This window comes from Lampetra planeri, chromosome 2 (genome assembly GCF_965212315.1).
Source record: "Lampetra planeri chromosome 2, kcLamPlan1.2.h2, whole genome shotgun sequence".
Classification (NCBI taxonomy): domain Eukaryota; kingdom Metazoa; phylum Chordata; class Hyperoartia; order Petromyzontiformes; family Petromyzontidae; genus Lampetra; species Lampetra planeri.
The window spans coordinates 70,199-90,777 of NC_136108.1; the positions used below are offsets into that span (position 1 = coordinate 70,199).

General features: G+C 45.0%; 1 protein-coding gene across 2 annotated transcripts in view; it reads right to left on the bottom strand.

The window, feature by feature from the left end:
* Positions 1 to 1,279: 1,279 nt before the first annotated feature.
* Positions 1,280 to 20,579, bottom strand: part of LOC144724407 (cytoplasmic dynein 1 intermediate chain 1-like) — a 39,996-nt gene continuing 20,696 nt past the window's right edge. For both annotated transcript variants that reach the window (XM_078603516.1, XM_078603507.1), the window contains 11 exons: positions 19,281 to 19,373; positions 16,794 to 16,956; positions 14,862 to 14,961; positions 14,444 to 14,569; positions 13,931 to 14,077; positions 13,184 to 13,297; positions 10,251 to 10,384; positions 9,736 to 9,880; positions 5,951 to 6,091; positions 4,878 to 5,003; positions 1,280 to 3,521 (listed from right to left, as the gene is read on the bottom strand). In XM_078603516.1, coding sequence (XP_078459642.1) covers positions 3,417 to 3,521; positions 4,878 to 5,003; positions 5,951 to 6,091; positions 9,736 to 9,880; positions 10,251 to 10,384; positions 13,184 to 13,297; positions 13,931 to 14,077; positions 14,444 to 14,569; positions 14,862 to 14,961; positions 16,794 to 16,956; positions 19,281 to 19,373 — 1,394 coding nt within the window. In that variant the 3' untranslated portion in view covers positions 1,280 to 3,416. The remainder of the gene's footprint in view (positions 3,522 to 4,877; positions 5,004 to 5,950; positions 6,092 to 9,735; positions 9,881 to 10,250; positions 10,385 to 13,183; positions 13,298 to 13,930; positions 14,078 to 14,443; positions 14,570 to 14,861; positions 14,962 to 16,793; positions 16,957 to 19,280; positions 19,374 to 20,579) is intronic.

Genomic DNA, 20,579 nt, shown 5'->3' on the forward strand with positions numbered 1-20,579 from the left:
GCCCTAATTAGGGGTTATGGTTCGAGTTTAGGGTTAGAGCCAGGGGTTAAGGTTTGGGTTGTGGATGGGGGGTTAGGATTATAGGATAAGGGCTATAGAGTTGAGTTGGCTATATGTGCATTACAGGTTAGGTTCAGGGCTGTATATGGTCACCTCTGATTAGCACGGTTGGTTATGTATGGTGCGATAATTCAACATACATACGTAAGAGCTATAGGGTTAGGGCTATAGGTTAGAGCTACAGCGTTCAGGTATTTACAGGTAAGGGTCAGGGTTATGGGGTTGTGATGGATTTATGTGCACTATCAGTTTTATACAAGTCACGTTATGCCCTCTTATGGATAAATGATCAACTACAGCTGCTGCTTTACAAGGAACACAATAACAGAGCGGTCGTTAACATCTCGCCACCGCAGCGCCCTATTTTGTACACAGTAACTAACCTGGCAGGAACAGTTTCTAGGGTATATTTTAGCACAAGCAGTGCACCTAGACAGGGAACGATAATAGGACTAGGCTTGTGGTCACATCTGCAGAATTAAACGTTTTCTGCCTGCTGCACTTATTTGATCCTGTGCTAAATTACCTCAAAACAGGGAGGTTCATGGGTGAAGATCTCCTCTACGAGGAAGGCGTGGGGCCTAAAGAGGAAGTCCAAAGAAACCTCGAATTAAACCTGGCCCCTCATTTGGGCTGCCTTTTTAGCCTCCACCCCTCCTGTCTAGGCCATGCCCTTTATCTGTACGACCCCTACCCCTTCATGTCTATGTCCTACCCACTCCCTCTTTAGGCCTCATGTCACTTTAGGGCCCACCCCTAAATCGCTCAAATGAATCACAGTTAATTTGAGTGAGAAAGTGAGTGGGCAGCGGTGGGGGTTGTGATGGGGCGGATTCACGATGACCAACATTCCTTATAAGCAATACATACAGGTGATCATATTAACACGTAGGCTTTGGCGACCAATATCATCCATAATAGAGGTTTTTGGGTTACGCGATCTAACCCAAAAACCTCCATTATACAGGTGATCATGTTGGCCAGTCCCAGCAGCACCGGGCCCCTTTTTCTAGCAGATCCACAGCACCTCGACCCCACCTCTAACCAGAAACCCCTGCCTCGTTTTGCATTGTCCCTCTTGGAACCTTTTCCCTCAGTCTCTCTCCTCAGTAGAGCTCCTTCTCTTCACCTTGTTTAGTAGCTCAGCCAACCCTATATAAATATAAGATTGTACACACAAAACATAGCTACTAAATAAACTCACCATTGGACATAAACATCACAACTTCGATCGTGTCATTTATTGCTGGTCGCTTTACGTTTTGGACCTTTCTTTATTCTGTTTTGTTGAGTTGATCGTGTTTTTCTTACACACCAACATCCAATTTTCTTGTACACTGACACATATTGTTTTGTTGCTGAAATAAAATCAAATGGCAACAATATAAACCCATACAACTGAGGAATACCTAATAAGAATGTTGGGTGATGTGCGTGGTAATTTGTAACTACAGGTCACAACTTAAAACTCACCCACCCCCTCATTCACACACCCACTCACCACATTCACATTTCCTCACCTACCCACTTAATAACTCTAAGCAACCCACTCACCTATGCATTTGTTCATCCATACTGTGTTCCACCAACCCACTCTCCCATAAAGACAAAGATCCCCCCGTATATCCTTGACAGACTGTAGAGGCAAGTGCTGTTAGTGAGCACCTATAAAGGCCGGCACGGCACACACGAGGGGGTGGGTGGCCAGAACCAAGCCTAGCCGCCTTTGTCTCCCTAGTGGCGATGTTTACACATCACACCAGCTACTCATTTTAGGCTGAGTCGACCTAGGGGAGGCCCAGGACCGGTTCAGATAATCGTCACTGGTGTTGGCCGTGAGCGGGAATCGAACCCGGGTCGCCAGGTTCATAGCACAGCGCGCTAACCGCTACACTACCGCTTCCACACTCACCCAGACACTCACCATTCTGCAGGTCACAACACTTCTATTTCATCTCACTGTTCCACTCTGGAATTCCCTCTCAAGCTCAATTCAGGAAACACGTTTACTCTGATCTACAACTCAAATTTGTGTATTGCTGGCTGCTTGACGTATTGGGCATTTGGGCCTGTGCTCGATTGTTTAAAAATAAATGCAATAGTCACTTACGGTAATGAATAAACTTAATTCTGAAAACCATATTTATCAATAAATACGAATAAGTTAGAATATTACATAAATACAGATAGCATTCCAATTACCATAATATCCCCATTCATTAGATAAGTAATGTTCTATAGGTCTATTTCATCTTTACAGGCAGCATATAAGGGTGTATAACAGGGGTCAGTAACCAAAATAACAAGAGCCATTGTTTTCGAATTCTGTAATAAACTCAATATTTCAAGAGCCGCAATGCAAGTGAATAAGAGACAGTCGTTAATAAAGAACGTCACAAAGCAGTCATTAAAGAGCCGCATGCGGCTTCGGAGCCGCAGGTTGCTGACCCCTGTGTATAATAACACAATGTAGTGTAGCAGTTTAAACATCAATTTCAGCAGAGGTTGCAGTGTATTGTTAAATAATGGCATTCATGCAAAACTTATTTTTCAGTGTTGTGTTGACTTTTAATATATTAGTATAGAATCCCTAAATGCATCGTAATGCTAACATCCAAAGCGAAAGAAAAGCCATACAGTAAATACTACTGGTTAGAATGCTGCTTATGACAACATGATTAGTGTCATTGGAGATTATAAGTAACAAAATAAATAAGCAGACAATGCGCCTCATTTCACATTATTGTTCCTGCACATAAAATACTAATATTGTTTTAAATATCTCATCAGGCACGCAGCCTTTTGGGATAAAAAAAGCAACATTGGTTTAACACCAGAAAATTCTGGACCGGTTTCAATATGCATCGTCTAATCAGTAGTTATGGCTTACTTCAATCAATACCGGTGAACTTCCAGATGTGTACAGGCAAGACATATATATAGATGTCATAATATTCTCCTCAACGACACTTATGATGGTTTTGTGTTATGCATTATAAAGTTTTGTATCAAACTAGGATCCATATGTAAAATACAGAAGGTCACCACCATTTGTTCAAGCAAGCCGAACTACTGATGAGACGCCGACTGTCAAAAACCGAAATAGAGTTTCCATGAATTCACTCCCAGTAAGCTGTGTTGCTGATGGGATGTCTAAAACATACTTTCATATTTTTATGTGGAGGGATAGGCATGTATTGTTATTTTGAGTCATAAGGCAAGTTCTGTAGCAGACAGCAGCTGTGGCAGAAGCACGTCTTCACTAACTCTGCACGGAGTATAACCCACATATACAGTTATCAGCTACAAGCAGCTGCTATGCCTTGGGAACACCGGCACGCTGGAAAAGCTGGATCTTAGATACGGGACGATTCCTCTTCAGCATCTGCCCTGTTGGCTCGGATTTCCACAAGAGTCCTAGCGAAGGACGTCCACTCATCGTTGCGTGGCAGTGCCAATTGCTGCAAAGGACAATAGACAAAACCATCAAGTGAAATAACACAATACATAAGCAAACAATATGCCTCGTTTCCATATCTGTCTCTCAACATAAAACAAACAAAAGTATAGATTTGTGTCATACATCCCATCAGCCACATGGGCTTCTGGGATTTTTTCAGCAACATTGGCTTAATTCAAGAAAAGTCTTCGAGTAAAATCCAATTATTCGGTGATACTGCGTTAGCAGTGGTGCACAAATGACAAAAATCAACACGATAAAATAAAATAACAATATTTCATATTAAGTATTCCCACGTTGTTCACGAACTTGCTATCTGCGATTATGGCTATCTGCGAATCTCATCTGGGCCTCTACACAACTGTATCGAGAGAGAGAGCGCGAGAGAAAAGAAAGTGATGAGCTAAAGTGATGATGAGAGAGTAGGGGCATTGCAACGATCACCTTAATCATCGTTGTCAGCATCATCGTTCTGGCATCATTATACTGTGCAGCGTCATCTTTATTTAAGGTAGGTTCATTTATAAACTATTGTTTAATACTTTTATATATTTATTTACTTTGTTTTTTGGTGTTATTATAATTTTCATGTATTCATGGATTCATTTAAGGTAAGTCATTAAAAACCGTGATATTCACGAGCATCTCTGGAACATGTCCCTCGTGAATGACGAGGGAATGACGAGGGAATGACGAGGGAATGACGAGGGAATGACGAGGGAATGACGAGGGAATGACGAGGGAATGACGAGGGATGCTGCATGACAATAGGTGAGGCTTCGGACATGGGGAGCAGTTACGTAGTGGTCGGTTGTCCTTCACCTGCACCTCCGATTAGCACGGTTAGCTATGTATGGTACGAAAGAAGTTCAGCATACATATATACATTAGAACACGCTTTATGAACCAAGCGACCCATATTTGATATCCGCTCAGAGCCAATATCGGTGATGACTATCTGAATTTATCTTGGGCTTCCCCTAGGTTGACTTGGCCTTACCTGGTGTGGTGAGTAAACTTCAGCATCGGGGAGAAAAAGGCGGCTGGGTGTGGTGCTGGCCACTCACCCCCATGTGCCATGTTGGCCTTCATAGGTGCTCGCTAACGGCACTTGCCCAAACAGCCTGTTAAAAGCTCTATGAGGGATCTTTGTCTGTTTATATTTGAGTGTCTATGTGTGTGTGAGAGTGTATTTTTCTGTGTCATTGCGTGTTTGCTGTGTGCATGTCAACTGACACCCTGGACACAATTGCAAACAAGATGTTATATCTCAAGGAATAATCTCAGTGACATATTTTCATTAATAATATAAATAAACTATGTGCTCGAGAATACACCATGACTTCCACATTCTTACCTCGCCTATTTCGTAAATCCACAAGTGGCCTTCAGAGTCACCCACCGCCAACTCACGACCAGAGTGAGTCCAACGGACGCGGTTCAGAGCTGGGCAGCCATCAATCGTAACGCTAGCGGCAGGAACCTGCAATAAACCACACGCATTTAGGCTATGGAAGATGTGCATGAGTTGTTGGATAAGGATCACATTGTAATAATTTCCAACTAGAGTTGAAAATAAATAAGTTAACAACAAGGCTCTATCTGACATCTGTCCCTCCTCATAAAAGTATGTTTTACACATCCCATGAGCCACATGACCTTCTGGGAGTGAATTTAGCTGAACTGGTTTGGCTAAATGACGAGCTGGGGGTCCAGCTAGCTGGGGTTTACTACATATGTCAATACGTTTAACGCGTAGGCTTTCAATACTAATATCATCCATAACAGAGGTTTTTGGGTTAGATCGCGTGAATATCAATTGTTGTATTTGTTGTTTTAACAAATAACGTGGAACAAAAACTGACAAGTTTTACAGGGTGGATTTGTATGTATTCATATAACATTACAAAGACAAAGATACCCCGTATTGCCTTAACAGGCTGTTGGGGCAAGTGTCATGAGTGAGCACCTATGAAGGCAGGCACGGCACACAAGGGGATGGAGTGGCCAGCACCAGGCCCGACCACATTTTTTTCCCCCAAGGCTGCAACGGGTACCTTTTTGAGAAATGTATAATTACACTAAAAGCTTGGCTCACTCCACCTGGGTATGCACTTGGGTGCCATAGTGGCGAGATGTTAACTACCTTGCCTGGTATGCAGGAGGTCGTGGATTCGATCCCGACCCTGACACCTGTATATTTGGTCATGTGGAATTTTCTTCAGGTTCTCCGGTTTTCCCTCCACATTTAGAATCAACATGTGTTTCAACTAGTTGTTTTTTAAAAATAAATTTCCACATGATAAGCCACTTCGTTGAGCTATCATTTGTGGCCAGGTCACTTCTGAAAAAGAGCTATGTAGCTCAGTGGCCCTTAACTGTTAAAATAAAAAAAATAGTTTAGTTCTAGTTGAGTAATCTCGTCCTCACCTCCGTGTCACTGTTCAGGTTCCACAGATCGAGCCGCCCCATTCCATCTACAGACGCAAAGAGCGACGGGTGGACCGGAGACCACATCACGTCGTACACGTAGTCCGAGTTGTCCTCAAAAGAATAGAGTGGCTTGTTGTTCTGCAGCAGAGAAAAGCACAAAATACTAAGATCTGAACATTCTCCATGTTTGAGACAGGTGCTCTTACTTTCTGTGCTCATTCTTAGAAAGCCCCTGGGACTGGAGGACTCAACAAGTGACGTTCACGGGAACAGTAACCATGGTAGTAGCGATAAAAGAGTGGGTGAGTAAGTGAGTGAGTGGATAACTGTGTGGGTAAGTGGGTCAGTGAGAGAGTGGGTGCGCAACTGGGTGGGTGAATGAGTGTGAGTCGGTGAGTTTAAGTTTTTCAGTTTCATTTATTTGGTACTAGCTTGACTACCCAGCTTCGCCCGGGACTTGGATTCACCCCGGCCGCCTTTGTCTCCCCAGTAGCGATGTTCACACACCACACCAGTTAGTTGTTTGAGGCTGAGTCGACCTAGGGGAGGCCCAGGACCAGTTAAAATAATCGTCACCAGTGGTGGCCGTGAGCGGGAATCAAACTCGAGTTGCCGGGTTCGTAGCGCAGCGCGCTATACACATGCGTTACGCTTCTACATGCGCGAGTCACATGACAGATTTGACGTCACAGCTCACTTGCCGTGCAAAAAATATATGCATTATTGAGCCCCCTCCCCCCCAAAACAAGTGTATTTGTTCAATTTTTGCATGGTGTACAGTCTGGAAAGTACCCACATGGCAAATTTCAAGTTTGTTGCATGTCGGGAAGTACGCTAAACATTTTGAACAGACACACATAATCACAACTATGCCTTTTATATTAATGGAGATAGCCCTGTGAGCCATTCGGCTCTTGAATCGGGTGCAACCACAACAAACAAAAACATGAACAAGAAACATCTTAAAGTGACTATGCGCAAACAGAAAAATCCAGGAAAAAACAGCAAAGTCTTCCAGAAAAAGCACCATATATCAATGCTGTGCGCAAACATCCCAGTGGGATGCAAGTCAAACAATAACAACCATAAGACAATTTAGATTAAAGTTATCAGTCTAACTCTGTATTACAACAAACAAATATGGCTAAACCAAAACTTTTCAAAATCACCAAAATAAAGCTATAAAAGCAATGTAACAGTGATCATAGGAACTGTGATTAAAATTTTACAATAAACGATATACATAACATGTACGCCTTTTGGCGTCCTCTGGTCGAACACCTTTTGAGACGAGGCTCCAAAGAAGGCTGTCTCTGATGTGAATCAATCAGTTTCAAAGACAATGTATATATTATCAGAGTATGTTTTGTTTGTTTTCATTGTGACCACAAGTATTGTGGTTAATGCAGACATGATTCCTTGTAAAAGGTTTCAGTTTGGTGTTTTAACATCTTAACACCTGTTTTGTTACCAGAGAAAAGGGGAAAACCTATTCTCATGTACTAATTCTAGATTTGAAACTTTGCAGCCATAGCTGGCTGCATGAGTCACTCCATAACAGCAGGAGTATCAGTAGGAGTATACAACATTTTCAATGCACCTTTAGGTGCGAGCTAAAGTGACCCTTCGGGATAGTGATCCTGTTGGGTGACTTTAATGCCCGAGTGGGTCATGACGCAGACACCTGGAGCAGAGTGATTAAAAGTAATGACGGTAGGCGGCAGCTACACTTCTGTGCAACCCATGGGCATGTCATTACCAACATGCTTTTCCGATACTGGCGCATCCACACATAATAGATGCATGCCGCATCCAAACTAGAACATATGCTGGACTATATATTGATGGAACAGCAGATGTGGGCCCATGTCCTTAACACCAGGACCTTCTGTGGAGCTGATCTGTCCACTGACCATTGACTTGTCATCTGCAAGACGCACCTGCCATTCTTCCACTCTGGAGGTGGGTGCCCACCTCTGACCCCATTCAAATACACAATAGAATGGTCTCAACTAGCTGACGAGTTGCAAGTTAGGAATTTCAACATCGCTTGCAGCTGGAGTTGACATCTCTCCGCCCTCCTGATGCTGAGGGAAAATGGGTGAGTATCAGGATTGCGGCTCATGCAGCTGCAATGACTGCATAGGATATCCACCCCAGACCTCCCCAGAGACCCTGGCTGAAAGAGGTGTTTCCAGCTGGCTGAGAGAAAATGACAGACCCACTCCCGTCGTCTACAACATCCAACGTTGGAGAATAAGGAGGCTCAGAGGTTCGGAGAGCAGTGCGGCACTGCAAGAATGAGTGCCGAGGAGATGGAATCTGCCTCAGTAGTCTGCAATCACTGTTTAATCCCATCAGAAAATAACTTGTAGCGCTTTATCTATCACCATCCATAAGGCAAATAACGGTGATCCGATCTCCGACCCCCAGGAACAGATCTGCAGGTTTGCAGAGTATTTCTATGATGTCTTGGGGAGGGGATTTCCCTCAGCCCAAATAACATCATGAAGCAAGGTGAGGATGCCCCTGCTGGAGCTGTGGTGCCTCAAATATTGGCTGATGTAACCACCCCTTGTGAGTGGCTGGCTGAAGTGCAATCTGTTGTTCAAGTACGAGCAGTGATCCAGAGTCTGAGACCATGAAAAATGCCGGGCAGAGGATGAACTCCCAAGGAAACTGCTGAGGGAGGGTGGTGTCTGTGTGCAGACTGCCCTACATGACATCATCACAACTGTATGGACCACAGGACAACTTCTGCATGATTTAAATGACGCCCTAGTAGTCCCCCTCTTTAAGGGGGACCTGCGCAGATTGTAACAACTAACGGGTATCTCCCTCCTCAGTGTGCTGGGAAAGGTCCTGGCAAAGATTATTTAACTTCTTGCCAGGCATGCTGAGGAGTAACTTTCGGAGCTTCAATGTGGTCTCAAGCCAGGGTGTTCCTGCACAAATGCCATATTCTTTGTCCATCTGCGAGAGCAGAGGTGCAAGGAATTCCAACAGGATATACATCTCTGCTTTATTGACCTGGTCAAGGCCTATGATACCATCAATAGGCCAGGGCACTGGGTTGTTCTTTGTGCTTTCGGAGTCCCTGACTCTCTGCTCATAGACCACCTTCACCGTGGGCAGACCCGGGTAAAGCTACATGGCCAGGAGTAGGAGCCATTCTCTGATCATCTTGCTGTGCAACAGGGATGTCCTCTGGCAACCACATTATTTACTGGGCAGTTGGAGGCAGTCGCTCTCCAACAACAATGGAGGGCAGAGGAGAGACGCTCACAACAACGAGCTGAGCGCCGAGTAGTTAAAATGCTGAAAGTTGGCACATTAAAACGCATACTGTAGCTGGTAAATCTGCCAGTCACCTCAGTCAATAACCAATAGCACCTGGGTCTGTCCCATGACCTCCTGTCAGTGAGCTTTCGGCACTTCACGTGGCCTTGCAGTGCACCTGACTTGACACAAGCTCGGTGGTGACGTCACCGCCATTTAAGTGGGGAGCGGCAGTTGTTCTTGTTGTTGTATGTACAGTATGCTGAACTTATTTCACATTGTACGTAGCCAACCGTGCTAATTGGAGGTGCGGGGGAAGGACAACAAACGAGAGTTAGGAGGTGAGTGAATAGATAAGTAACCAAGTGGTTGAGTTGATGGGTGGGTAAATGGCTGAGTATTTTAATGGGTAAGTGAATGGGTGGGTAAGTGGGTGAGTGAGTGAGTGAGTTGATGAGTGGGTGAGTTTAGTGGGTGGGAGAGTGAGTAGGCGGGTAACAGACCTTCGTGGTCCAGAGCTTGATTGTCCAGTCAAACGAAGAGGTGAGAAAGAGGTGAGAGAAGTCAATGGGTCCTGCAGCAGAGTGGCTGTGAATGCCAGTCACTGGTCCCTGGTGCCCTTCAAACACCTCACTGATCCCTGCTTTGCTGGAACATGCACATTGCCAAATACATTCTTAAGCCAGAGTGTAGCAAATACATTCTTAAGCCAGAGTGTAGCAAATACATTCTTAAGCCAGAGTGTAGCGACAACAGTGCGGCTCGAGCGAGCATCGAGGCACTGCTCATCTCCTGTTTACAGCCCTGAGTCAGTGACCATGGAAATGCCAGATTCCATTACACTCCCTTTGTGTATGTGCGAATGTATCCACGTACGTGTGTTTGTGGATGTGAACTGCATGTTTCCTATGCATGTCAATTGACAGCTTGTATACCGGTGCAAACGAGACATTTCATTCCAAGGGATTTTCTAGAGTGAAGTATTTAAACAGATAAAACTCACAATCAGTAACCTCACCTCCCATGCCTGCAGGCAGTGTATACCGAACCCTCTTCACTGCCCACCACAAAGTTATTGACGTCACCGACAGGAAAGGTCATGCAGGTGACTGCGATCGACTTGGACTGTTTGTGCACGAGTTCCATGCTGTCCTGTTTGACGACATGGAGGAAACGTGCTCAGTTGCCAAGACGTACGAACACACAGAACGCAAAACTCATTAGCGTCGCTGTGAAGATAAATAAAATCACAAATCAGCAGACGATATGCCTCCTTCTCGCGTATGTTCTTCCACGTATTTTTTTTACACATTCCATCAGTCAACACAGCTTTTCTTCTGGGAGAATTTTATGTCAGCAGTCTGGCTTGCCATATGTTTATTGGCAAGCACCCTCTCTGTTAGGGGGTCCGAGTTCGACGTACAATTATACAACACAAAATAAAAAAAAGGCAGAGGTGTGGAGGAAGACATATGTGAATGTGGCGGCACATTGTCTGTTTATTTATTTTGTTACTTAGATTCTCCACAATGACATGAATGATCACTCTTCTATCGCTACTCGCATGTTTACTGTTCCGTGAGCTCCATCCGTTGATTCCGCCACCCATGTTGAGGATGATCTACCAGACACAGACTATTTCGTCTCATCCACCACACAGTATTCAACCACTACCACCACCACCACACTGCAGGTCACAACACACACTCACTCACCCACCACTCCCTTCCTCATTCCTTTACTTACTCACCGAATTACCACACTGCAGGTCACAACAACAGACTCACTCACAACACTGCAGGTCACAACAACAGACTCACTCACAACACTGCAGGTCACAACAACACACTCACTCACCCACTCACTCCCAACATTGCAGGTCACTACAACAGACTCACTCACAACACTGCAGGTCACAACAACACTCACTCACCACACTGCAGGTCACAACAACACACTCACTCACAACACTGCAGGTCACAACAACAGACTCACTCACCACACTGCAGGTCACAACAACACTCACTCACCACACTGCAGGTCACAACAACACTCACTCACCACACTGCAGGTCACTACAACAGACTCACTCACAACACTGCAGGTCACAACAACACTCACTCACAACACTGCAGGTCACAACAACACTCACTCACAACACTGCAGGTCACAACAACAGTCACTCACAACACTGCAGGTCACAACAACACACTCACTCACCCACTCACTCACAACACTGCAGGTCACAACAACAGACTCACTCACAACACTGCAGGTCACAACAACACACTCACTCACCCACTCACTCACAACACTGCAGGTCACAACAACAGACTCACTCACAACACTGCAGGTCACAACAACACACTCACTCACCCACTCACTCACAACACTGCAGGTCACAACAACACACTCACTCACCCACTCACTCACCCACTCACTCACCCACTCACTCACCCACTCACTCACAACACTGCAGGTCACAACAACACACTCACTCACCCACTCACTCACCCACTCACTCACCCACTCACTCACCCACTCACTCACAACACTGCAGGTCACAACACTTCTCTTTCTTTCTCCATCTTCCCTCGCACTGCTCCACTCTGGAATTCCCTCCCATCGTCTCTTTTCACCGAGCTCATATAATAATAACCTTAAATTTCGATTTAAAGCTTTCGTGACTGCAGGGATTCATCTTCTTGGTTCTTTCGGTAAAGTCACGTAGAAGGGAAGTAATAAAATAATAAAAATAAAACATAATAAAATAATTCTCACGACGTTTCGGCCACAACACAAGCAGCCTCGACAGACCTGGTTTTCACCTGAGGACGGCTGCTTGCGTTGTGGCCGAAACGTCGTGAGAATTATTCTATTGTTTTATTTTTATTATTTTATTACTTCCCTTCTACGTGACTTTACCGAAAGAACCAAGAAGAATAATAACCTTGCTCAATTCTAGACGTATGTCAACTCTTGTTTATCACAGTTTTGATAGCGCTGTTTGTTTTGGCTGCTTGATGTACCTGTGCTCAGCAACTGTTTAATAAAATAAATAAATGTGGTTTGATAGTGCACTTTGGCGAAAGTAAAGACATTCATAAAATATATGTTACAGAACTGGATATGTGTAACAGGTGTGGTCATGGTTATGATATCTTGTGCGTATATTGATGCCAGCCAGTAACGAGTGTTGGAATTGCCCAATAGAAGAGTAACCCTGGCCCATGATTGGTCAAGGACAGATGGGCGGTACATTATGCCCCGCCCCTTCCTCCAGATGCAAGTCGGTAGTCTCGGGACTGCCACGTCAGAGCACAAGAAGCGCTTTGCGAAGGTGTTCTACTGCCTGGGCCGAGTCAGGGCCTGGGATGGTTGCGTTGCAGGTCCTGCTGGTGTGCCAGCGTGTCAGTCTGCCAGCGTGTCAGTCTGCCGGAGTGTCAGTGTGCCATGTGTTAGTGTGCCATGTGTTAGTGTGCCATGTGTTAGTGTGCCATGTGTTAGTGTGGTGGTGTATCGGTGAGTCGGCGTGTTCTTGTGCCAGAGTGTCAGTGTGCTGGTGTGCCGGAGTGCCTGTGAGTCGCCGTCTTGATGTGCTGGTATCTTAGTGTGCTAGCGTATACGTGTGCTGGGGTGTCAGTGTGCCGAAGTGTTGGTGAGTCGGCGTGTTAGTGTGCTGGCATGTTGGTGTTCCCACGTGATGGGGAGTCAGTGTGAATAAACGGGCACCATTGTGGTTCTTCAAAATCACCTGGAGGCTCCGTGTATGCGTGGTGGCGAACGAGTAACAGGGACGCCGAGCAGCAGCAAGAATACAATGCACGAGTACTGCCGAAATTTGACAAATTCACTTAACAATAACCACCCTTTGTTCTTGGCGAGGTATACGGCCAGAAGGATGAGACACCGTGAGCACGGGTTACAAATGCGTGGCTATGTTTGAAGTACCTGTGGCTGGGACAACATGTCCAGACTCCAGGAACACATTCGTCCGTCTGTGGACACGCTGATGAGATTGTGCGCGTTCTGTGTCCCCACCACATTCACGCAATACACTGGGTGCTGACAGCCAAAGGACAAAACAAGAGTTAGCAGAACAGAGAAAACATCAAAATAATTTTCTGCTCAAACGAGCACTGAGGCAGTGCCTATCTCCCGTTTACAGCCCTGAACTAATGATCGTGGAAATTCCACATTACTATGGCGGTGGTAAATCTCCACTATTGATCTTCTCCACAACGTTGTCGTTGTTTTAGCCACCCTGGAAGAAGCGATGATTGGCCGAGTCAACCAATCAGTCCTTTTGTGCAATATTTGTGTTTTTCACATGTTGTCACTAGACTGCAGCAGACACAACACACGTGGGTAGGTCCATAAAAACAACTCGCAATTCACTCTGGGATTGTCCGAATTGCAATGGTGACCAGCATCATGAAAATGACAAAAGCAAAAATATAAAAAATAAAACAATTCTGAAAATAGAAATGAGAGAAAGGGTTAAATTGGTCAAGTAAGGTTGCCACCTGTGTTTGGGTGGCAGAAATTATTTTTTATTGTGATCTGGTGGTATTGTTAAACTGTATTACAGTATACGCTCTCATTTGATAGACCTAGGCTGAATGAGAAAAATATCCAGGTTTGGTCTAAAGTGGAAAAGGTGCCAGACCCTAGATTCAAAACGGTCTTACGGCTTACCGTATGTGCTGCTGCTGACAGGGGGGTCCTCTGTACAGGCGTCATGCGATTGCTTCGATTGTCCCAAAGCACAATCTGACCCGAGTAGGTGCCACCAACCACCAGATTTGGATGAAAACGAGCAAAGCTTGCAGACATCACAGCTGACTGCACTCAAACAGACAGGCACATTGCATTTCTCAATGTTAATTCTGCACTCATTAATTCCTCCACCCATATTGAAGACTTGGGAACATTAACAATAGTAGTAGCAATGGAAGCGTAATAAGGTGACTGACCGACTGCTGGTGAGTGGTGATCGGAGTCAATCAGTGAGTTCTGGGTCATCAATAACCCTGGTTGATTCACTCTAAATTCTATCAAGTGCAGCGATGTAAACACTGGGTGCTCCAACCGAGATGACAGCTGGATTTCAACTTCAGCCTAATGTGCTCTCTATAGCAGTAATAATGTTTTAAGGCATTGGTGAGGTAGCTTGGACTACAATCTACACAGACAACACTTTTCACTCACCTGGCAATGGAAGACATACTCAGGAGTAGTTTTCTTGAATTTTGTGTTCCAAACCAAGGCCACTCCATCAGGCTCATGGGGACTATCTTCATTGTTATTATAGGTTGCAACGAGCAACTCGGGGTACTGTGGGATCATATAACACAACACAATCAGATTCAATTTGGAGACTGTATATCTGTCCTCGACACAAAAAAAGATTTGTGATAAACGAGGGCAAATATACTACGCCGTGACTTAGGCCTGCCGCTGTGCCGTTTTAATATTCACGCGAGCCACTTGGTGTGTGCATTACTAAAATTTCACTTGGGAATGATTACTGGCTCCTGAAATTTGGAACCGTTAATCCATCCTGAAAACGGTGACTGGTTTATCGGTTACTGTTTGACAACCTAAGTATTAACACAGCACCACAAACCTGGGCAGACCAGTCCAGGCTGGTGATCACTCGACGTTTGGACCAACGTTCATCGTAGAACTGCCTGTTCAAGGAGAGCTTGGCACCTGCCGATACTTCCCTACACACACACAAGAGTCCCAGTGTAGCAGTGCACACCACGCCATACACTCGATTTAAAACTATATTTTAGTACTTATATTACATCTGGTTTTCATGAGTGGCCCACGATACGTTCCGGAACACATTAGAACACTATTCCAGTGAACAGAACTCAGGGAACTTCGCTTAATGCATAAAATATGGATTTGCATATTCTTATATACTTTTCGATTTAAAGCTTTCGTGACTGCAGGGATTCATCTTATTGGTTCTTTCGGTAAAGTCACGTAGAAGGGAAATAATAAAATAATAGAAATAAAACATAATAAAATACAATTCTCACGACGTTTTGGCCACAACGCAAGCAGCCGTCCTCAGGTGAAGAACAGACCTGTTCTTCAGAACAGACCTGTTGTGGCCTAAACGTCGTGAGAATTGTATTTTATTATGTTTTATTTATTATTATTTTATTATATACTTTATACTTTTAGGATAAGGGCTCCCTTTCTCCCTCCCCCCCTCACTCCCAAAGACTAGAATGATAAAGCGGTTTTGTTTGTTTAGTGATTCATTAGCTGATCTGTAAGCAGCATCACAGTCGTTCAAAAGTGGTAGAATGATAGCTTCAACAATTTACAGGCGCATTCGAATGGGAAAACAATATTTGTTTCGATATAAAACAATTTTTCGTTTTATTTTCTTTTAGATGTGATCAATATGGGGTGGGAATGTAATTTTGGAATCAATCAGTATAAATATTTATTTCAAGCACTCCGTTTGTTTAATGATATTGGTTCTAATATCCGTCATAGGTGGAGAATGAAACTGGATTTTTATTTGAAGAAAAGAGCATGATATTCGTTTTTTTAGGATTTAGGAGCAATCTTAGTGATAATTGATGTTGAATTAAGTCGAAATCGTGTTGGAGATTCTGTTTAACTTCATTTGGAAATGTACCCAATACCAGTGTAGTGGGTTCTAGTGACGTCGGAGACGGATCTTTGGAGGCGACACTTTATTCAATACAAATACTCGGCAGTACACAGTCCAAGTCTCACACAGGGCAACGGCCCCTGTGACTACTGCCTGGGGAAGTACTGCCTCTGGGCTAACGTGCCCTGTCACGGGGCTACAGCTCTCGGTCCCCGGCTATGGGTGCCCTAAGGGAGGCTACACTAACCAGATCTAGCCAGGGTGCGGGTTCCGACCACTGGCCCACTTGGACCCGGCCCTTACAAGGACGTCGGGCCGGGGGTTCCCAGGGTCTCACCATTGGGCCACACAGAGTCCCGGCCCTTACAAGGGCAGCGGGGCTTGGGGTCCCAGGGTACTAGCTAGCCAGTCTTCTGGCTTCTGTCTTGGACTGGCCCCGGACCCTTCCCGGGGTCCGGCTTTTATACCCAGCACCGTTGCTTCAGCTCTAGCTCCGCCTAACTTCCAGAGAGTTCCACAGGGGGCTCCGGGGGATCCCAGGACACCCCGCAGCCCCCTCCTGCTTTCGGGCTAGATATAACGATTGCCCCTGCTGGACCCTAACTGCCCCTGCAGGTAAGTGTACACAGCCCATCGACATCGCTACACTAGCATGAGTGCAATCAGGCAAGTCAATCCACACCAGGCAGGATTCAAACTAAGAACCTTCAAATTTAGAGCTGCTCACTATAGCACTGAGCCATGGCCAGTTAGTCAACAACACTTTATATACTTGCAATTTTCATTAAATGTAAACGTATACTACATATATGAATCTAAGCAAAACACAGGTGTCAGAAACAGACAAGCAAACAGTCTCAAGATTCCACTTATGATGATAAAAAATGGTGTTTTAAAAAATATGAATTTAGATATTACCCATCCATTTCTTCGTTATCACGGCCACTGTAGTCAAAGAATATGTCCTGATGTTCAGCCAGGGCACGCTCCATGATACGTGACGTTCGGTCAAAGAAGTTGAGGAAGTCATCGGAGTGAAGCACCTGTTCCTTCTCCTCTTCTGTGAGCTCGCATGGATGTACTGCAAGTCGCACATTCGTTCTAATTAAAGTATTTCACCTGCAAACTACTTTGACAGAAAATCTCATTTACTAGGGTGTCATTGGTGTCAATTGACACATACATTGCAAACACGTAAAAACACGTATGCAATAATAACCGCTGTTTACCACGAAATGGCAGTTACGTCACCACGGCGCTTGTGCCTTGCTAGGTGCACTTTGAGGACACGTGAAGTGTCTAAGGCCCGCTGGCAGGAGGTTACAGAACAGAACTAGATGCCATGGTTTGACTGAGATGACTGGCAGATGCACAAACTGTGCTCCTCACTGTGCCAATTCCCTACGTTGTAAGCCGCCCGGTACTCTGCTGAATGTTATGAGCATCGCTCCTCTCCCCTTCATTATGGCTGGAGGGCGACTGCTTCCAACTCTCCAGCAGCGTCCTTCACAAACCTCTTGCACAAAGGCCGATCTTGACACTGCAAATAAAAGTCATCGCCAAGTCTAATCAGCTCCACATCCTTCTGTACCATATCAGTTCATATCTTCTCAAGCTGCTTGGGCATGCAGTAGCTGCGCAGGTGAGCTACATGACCAGCCAACAGAACCTCACTTGCAGGAGGAGCTCACTGATGGGACTTTGTCCAGATCTTTCAAGGATTTGTGAGCTCCTCACACAATCCAGCCTGGTTAAACCCAGGATGGATCGTAGGCAAGCCAGCCTAAATGTTTCTAACCAGCGAAGATTCTCCATTAGGGGGGTCCACGTTTTGCAAGCATAGAGAAGGGAGAGAATGACTGTGGCCGAGAACACCTGAAGCTTCGTGCGGAGCGAGAGACCAGGTATCTTCCACACAGCGTTACGCAACCGATGAAAAGATATTGCCGCTCGACTGATTCGGAGTGAGACCTCTGCTGTCAAACTGGAGCCGGTCATGAGCACACTGCCCAGGTATGGGAAACTCTCCACTCTCTGCACAACTGCCACATCACCAATTGGGAGTTGTGGGGGTGGAGTGTCCGATGGTACAAAATACCCAGGCAGGTGCTTAGTTTTGGTGGGGCTGATGATAAGGCCCCACCTCTTCGTGGCAAGCTCCAGGTTCAGCAGCAGCGCCTCCAACTCCTCCTCTGAGTGAGCAGCAATCACTAGATCATCGGCATACATAACGTGGTTGAGCAATAGGGAGCCATCCCTTGACCATATCCGGGGCATCGATCAGCCTCCCATTGTATCAGTACCAGATGGAAATTCCTCCGGTACAGCTATTGAAGGCTTCACGAACTACATGGTCAAAATAGATGTTAAATAATGTGGGAGCAAGAGGACATCCCTGTCGCACATACATGTGCACACTCACACACAACCATACAGACATGGACACTCACACGTAACCATGCACACGTGTGTTATAGAGGTCCATACATCATTTCCTTGAGAGGTACTTTATTATTCAGCAGTCTTTACCCCACACGTGCACTCTTCCACACTTCGTTCCACCACACGTATCTCCCTTTCCAATCCCCGTGACAGCCCCGTGATCATGCCATGCACCATTAAATCACTCTCTTCTTGAACCTTCTAGAATCCCCCCTAAACTCCACACAAGTTTACCTCTTTCACTTTTCACCTATTTTTCGACATCTGAACGTCTTTATTTCCCGTTCCTATGTTTAACTCTTGTCCTTTTGAATTCCCTGGCCAATCCCCTGGTCCTTTACTCATTCCGGAATGGCAGTCGGAGCGGCTAATCAGGGCTCTCAACCTTACCTGCTGCCAGCCGGGCCCCCTTGATTCGCATCTTCTCCAGTGTCGGAAACCCCTTTCTTGGCCCTTCTGCTGTTTTATGTATAAGTGGTGGGGAGTACTTCTAGGTGTCTCTTACACATATATCAACAACAGCCGCCATTTGTCTATAAGTGGCAGTGACATCACCACAGTGCTTGTGCCAAGCCAGGTGCGTTTTGAGGCAATAACATTGAGTGTGGAAGGCTTGCTGACAGGTCACAAGATTAGCAACATACATACAAGATAGACGAGATAGGTATAATGGGTTGGCGGACTGAGATGATTGCACCACCTGTGTAACCCACTGTGCTAATTTGCAGAGTTTTAGCCACCCAACACTCTGCTCGTTGTCCAGTAGCATCTTTAACGAGCTTCCTCCACAGAGGCCAATCTAACACTGCTGGTACCAGTCATCAGAAAGTCCATTCAGCTCCATTATTTCGCTGTACCACATCAGTCCATATCTACTCTAGCCCGTGCCATGCATTTTTATCCCCCTCTATCTGGTCAAAGAGAAGCTGCTTGGTTCATGATGTGCACACGTCCATGACTTACCATCTTCACCACTTTCTTTTCCTTCTTGTTTTTCCACATCAGCATCAACAGCTGGCTTCGGCTGTATTATGTCATCGTCTTCCTCATTGACGTCTAAAACAAAAACAATCATAAAAGCGTCATATTAACTTCACACATAGGTTTTTGCAGCAATATTATCATTCATAATAGATATTATTATTGGATTAGGTTATGTAATGATTTGACTAAATTGATGTTGTAAGACCCTCCTCCACCAGACAGCCAAATGTTCACTCATACAAGTGTTTAGTGCACCATTGTCTCAGATCAGTGGCAAGTGGAACAATCTCACAGCCAAATTTATTAATTAGGGTAAATTTCCCTTGAAACTGAGTTTCAAGTGACAGAATCCAGGAATATAGAATACATTCCAGGAAGATAAAGGTATTTGCATGGAAAAGAAAAGAAAACCCAGATTCTTAAATTGCTTCAGCCCATCATTCCACTGGGGACATTAAAATAGGAACCACTTTGTGAGAATGATCAACAATTGCTGCCCTTAGGATAGACTCGCCCCCACTATAGGAATGTGGAATATTCACAGTAACTTGCTCAAGCCTGTAAATAAATAAAATATTTGGTATTTGCACCATTCTTACAGTGCAAAGGATATCATGAAGGCTATATGGTTATGCTTTGTGAGCTTTACTGAACATTTCAGTCTTGAGTCAACTCAAGATGGTTGGCTACGTACGGTGCAAAAGAAGTTCAACATACATCCATACATACCAAAAGTGATCAGCAGAAAATTCCACGTAGATGGGCCAGACACCACAAATATGAGTGGGTCAACACCAGTGATGAATATCTGAACTGGTCCTGGACTTCCCCTAGGTCAACTGAGCCTCAAATGAGTATCTGGTGCAGTGTGTAAACATCACCACTGGGGAGAAAAAGGCAGGCCATCCACCGGCCTTCATAGGTGCTCGCTAACAGCACTTGCCCCAACAGTCTATTAAGGCTATAGGGGGGATCTTTGTCTTTGAGTGAGCGGGTCAGTACGTAAGGGAGTAGATGGACTCTACACCGCAAGCCTGCAGGGGCCGTACCTTGATTTTTGATATGTGGGATTAAATCTAGTTCTGAAGCTTTCGTGACTGCAGGAATCCATACTCTTTCGGTGAAGTCACGTGGGTATAAAATAAAATAAATCACGACGCTTCGATTGCAACACAAGCAATCATCATCAGGTGGGAAAACCACAGCAAGAAAAAATACACTTCAGCAAAAAAAAATATATTGCTGTGGTTTTCCCACCTGATGATGATTGCTTGTGTT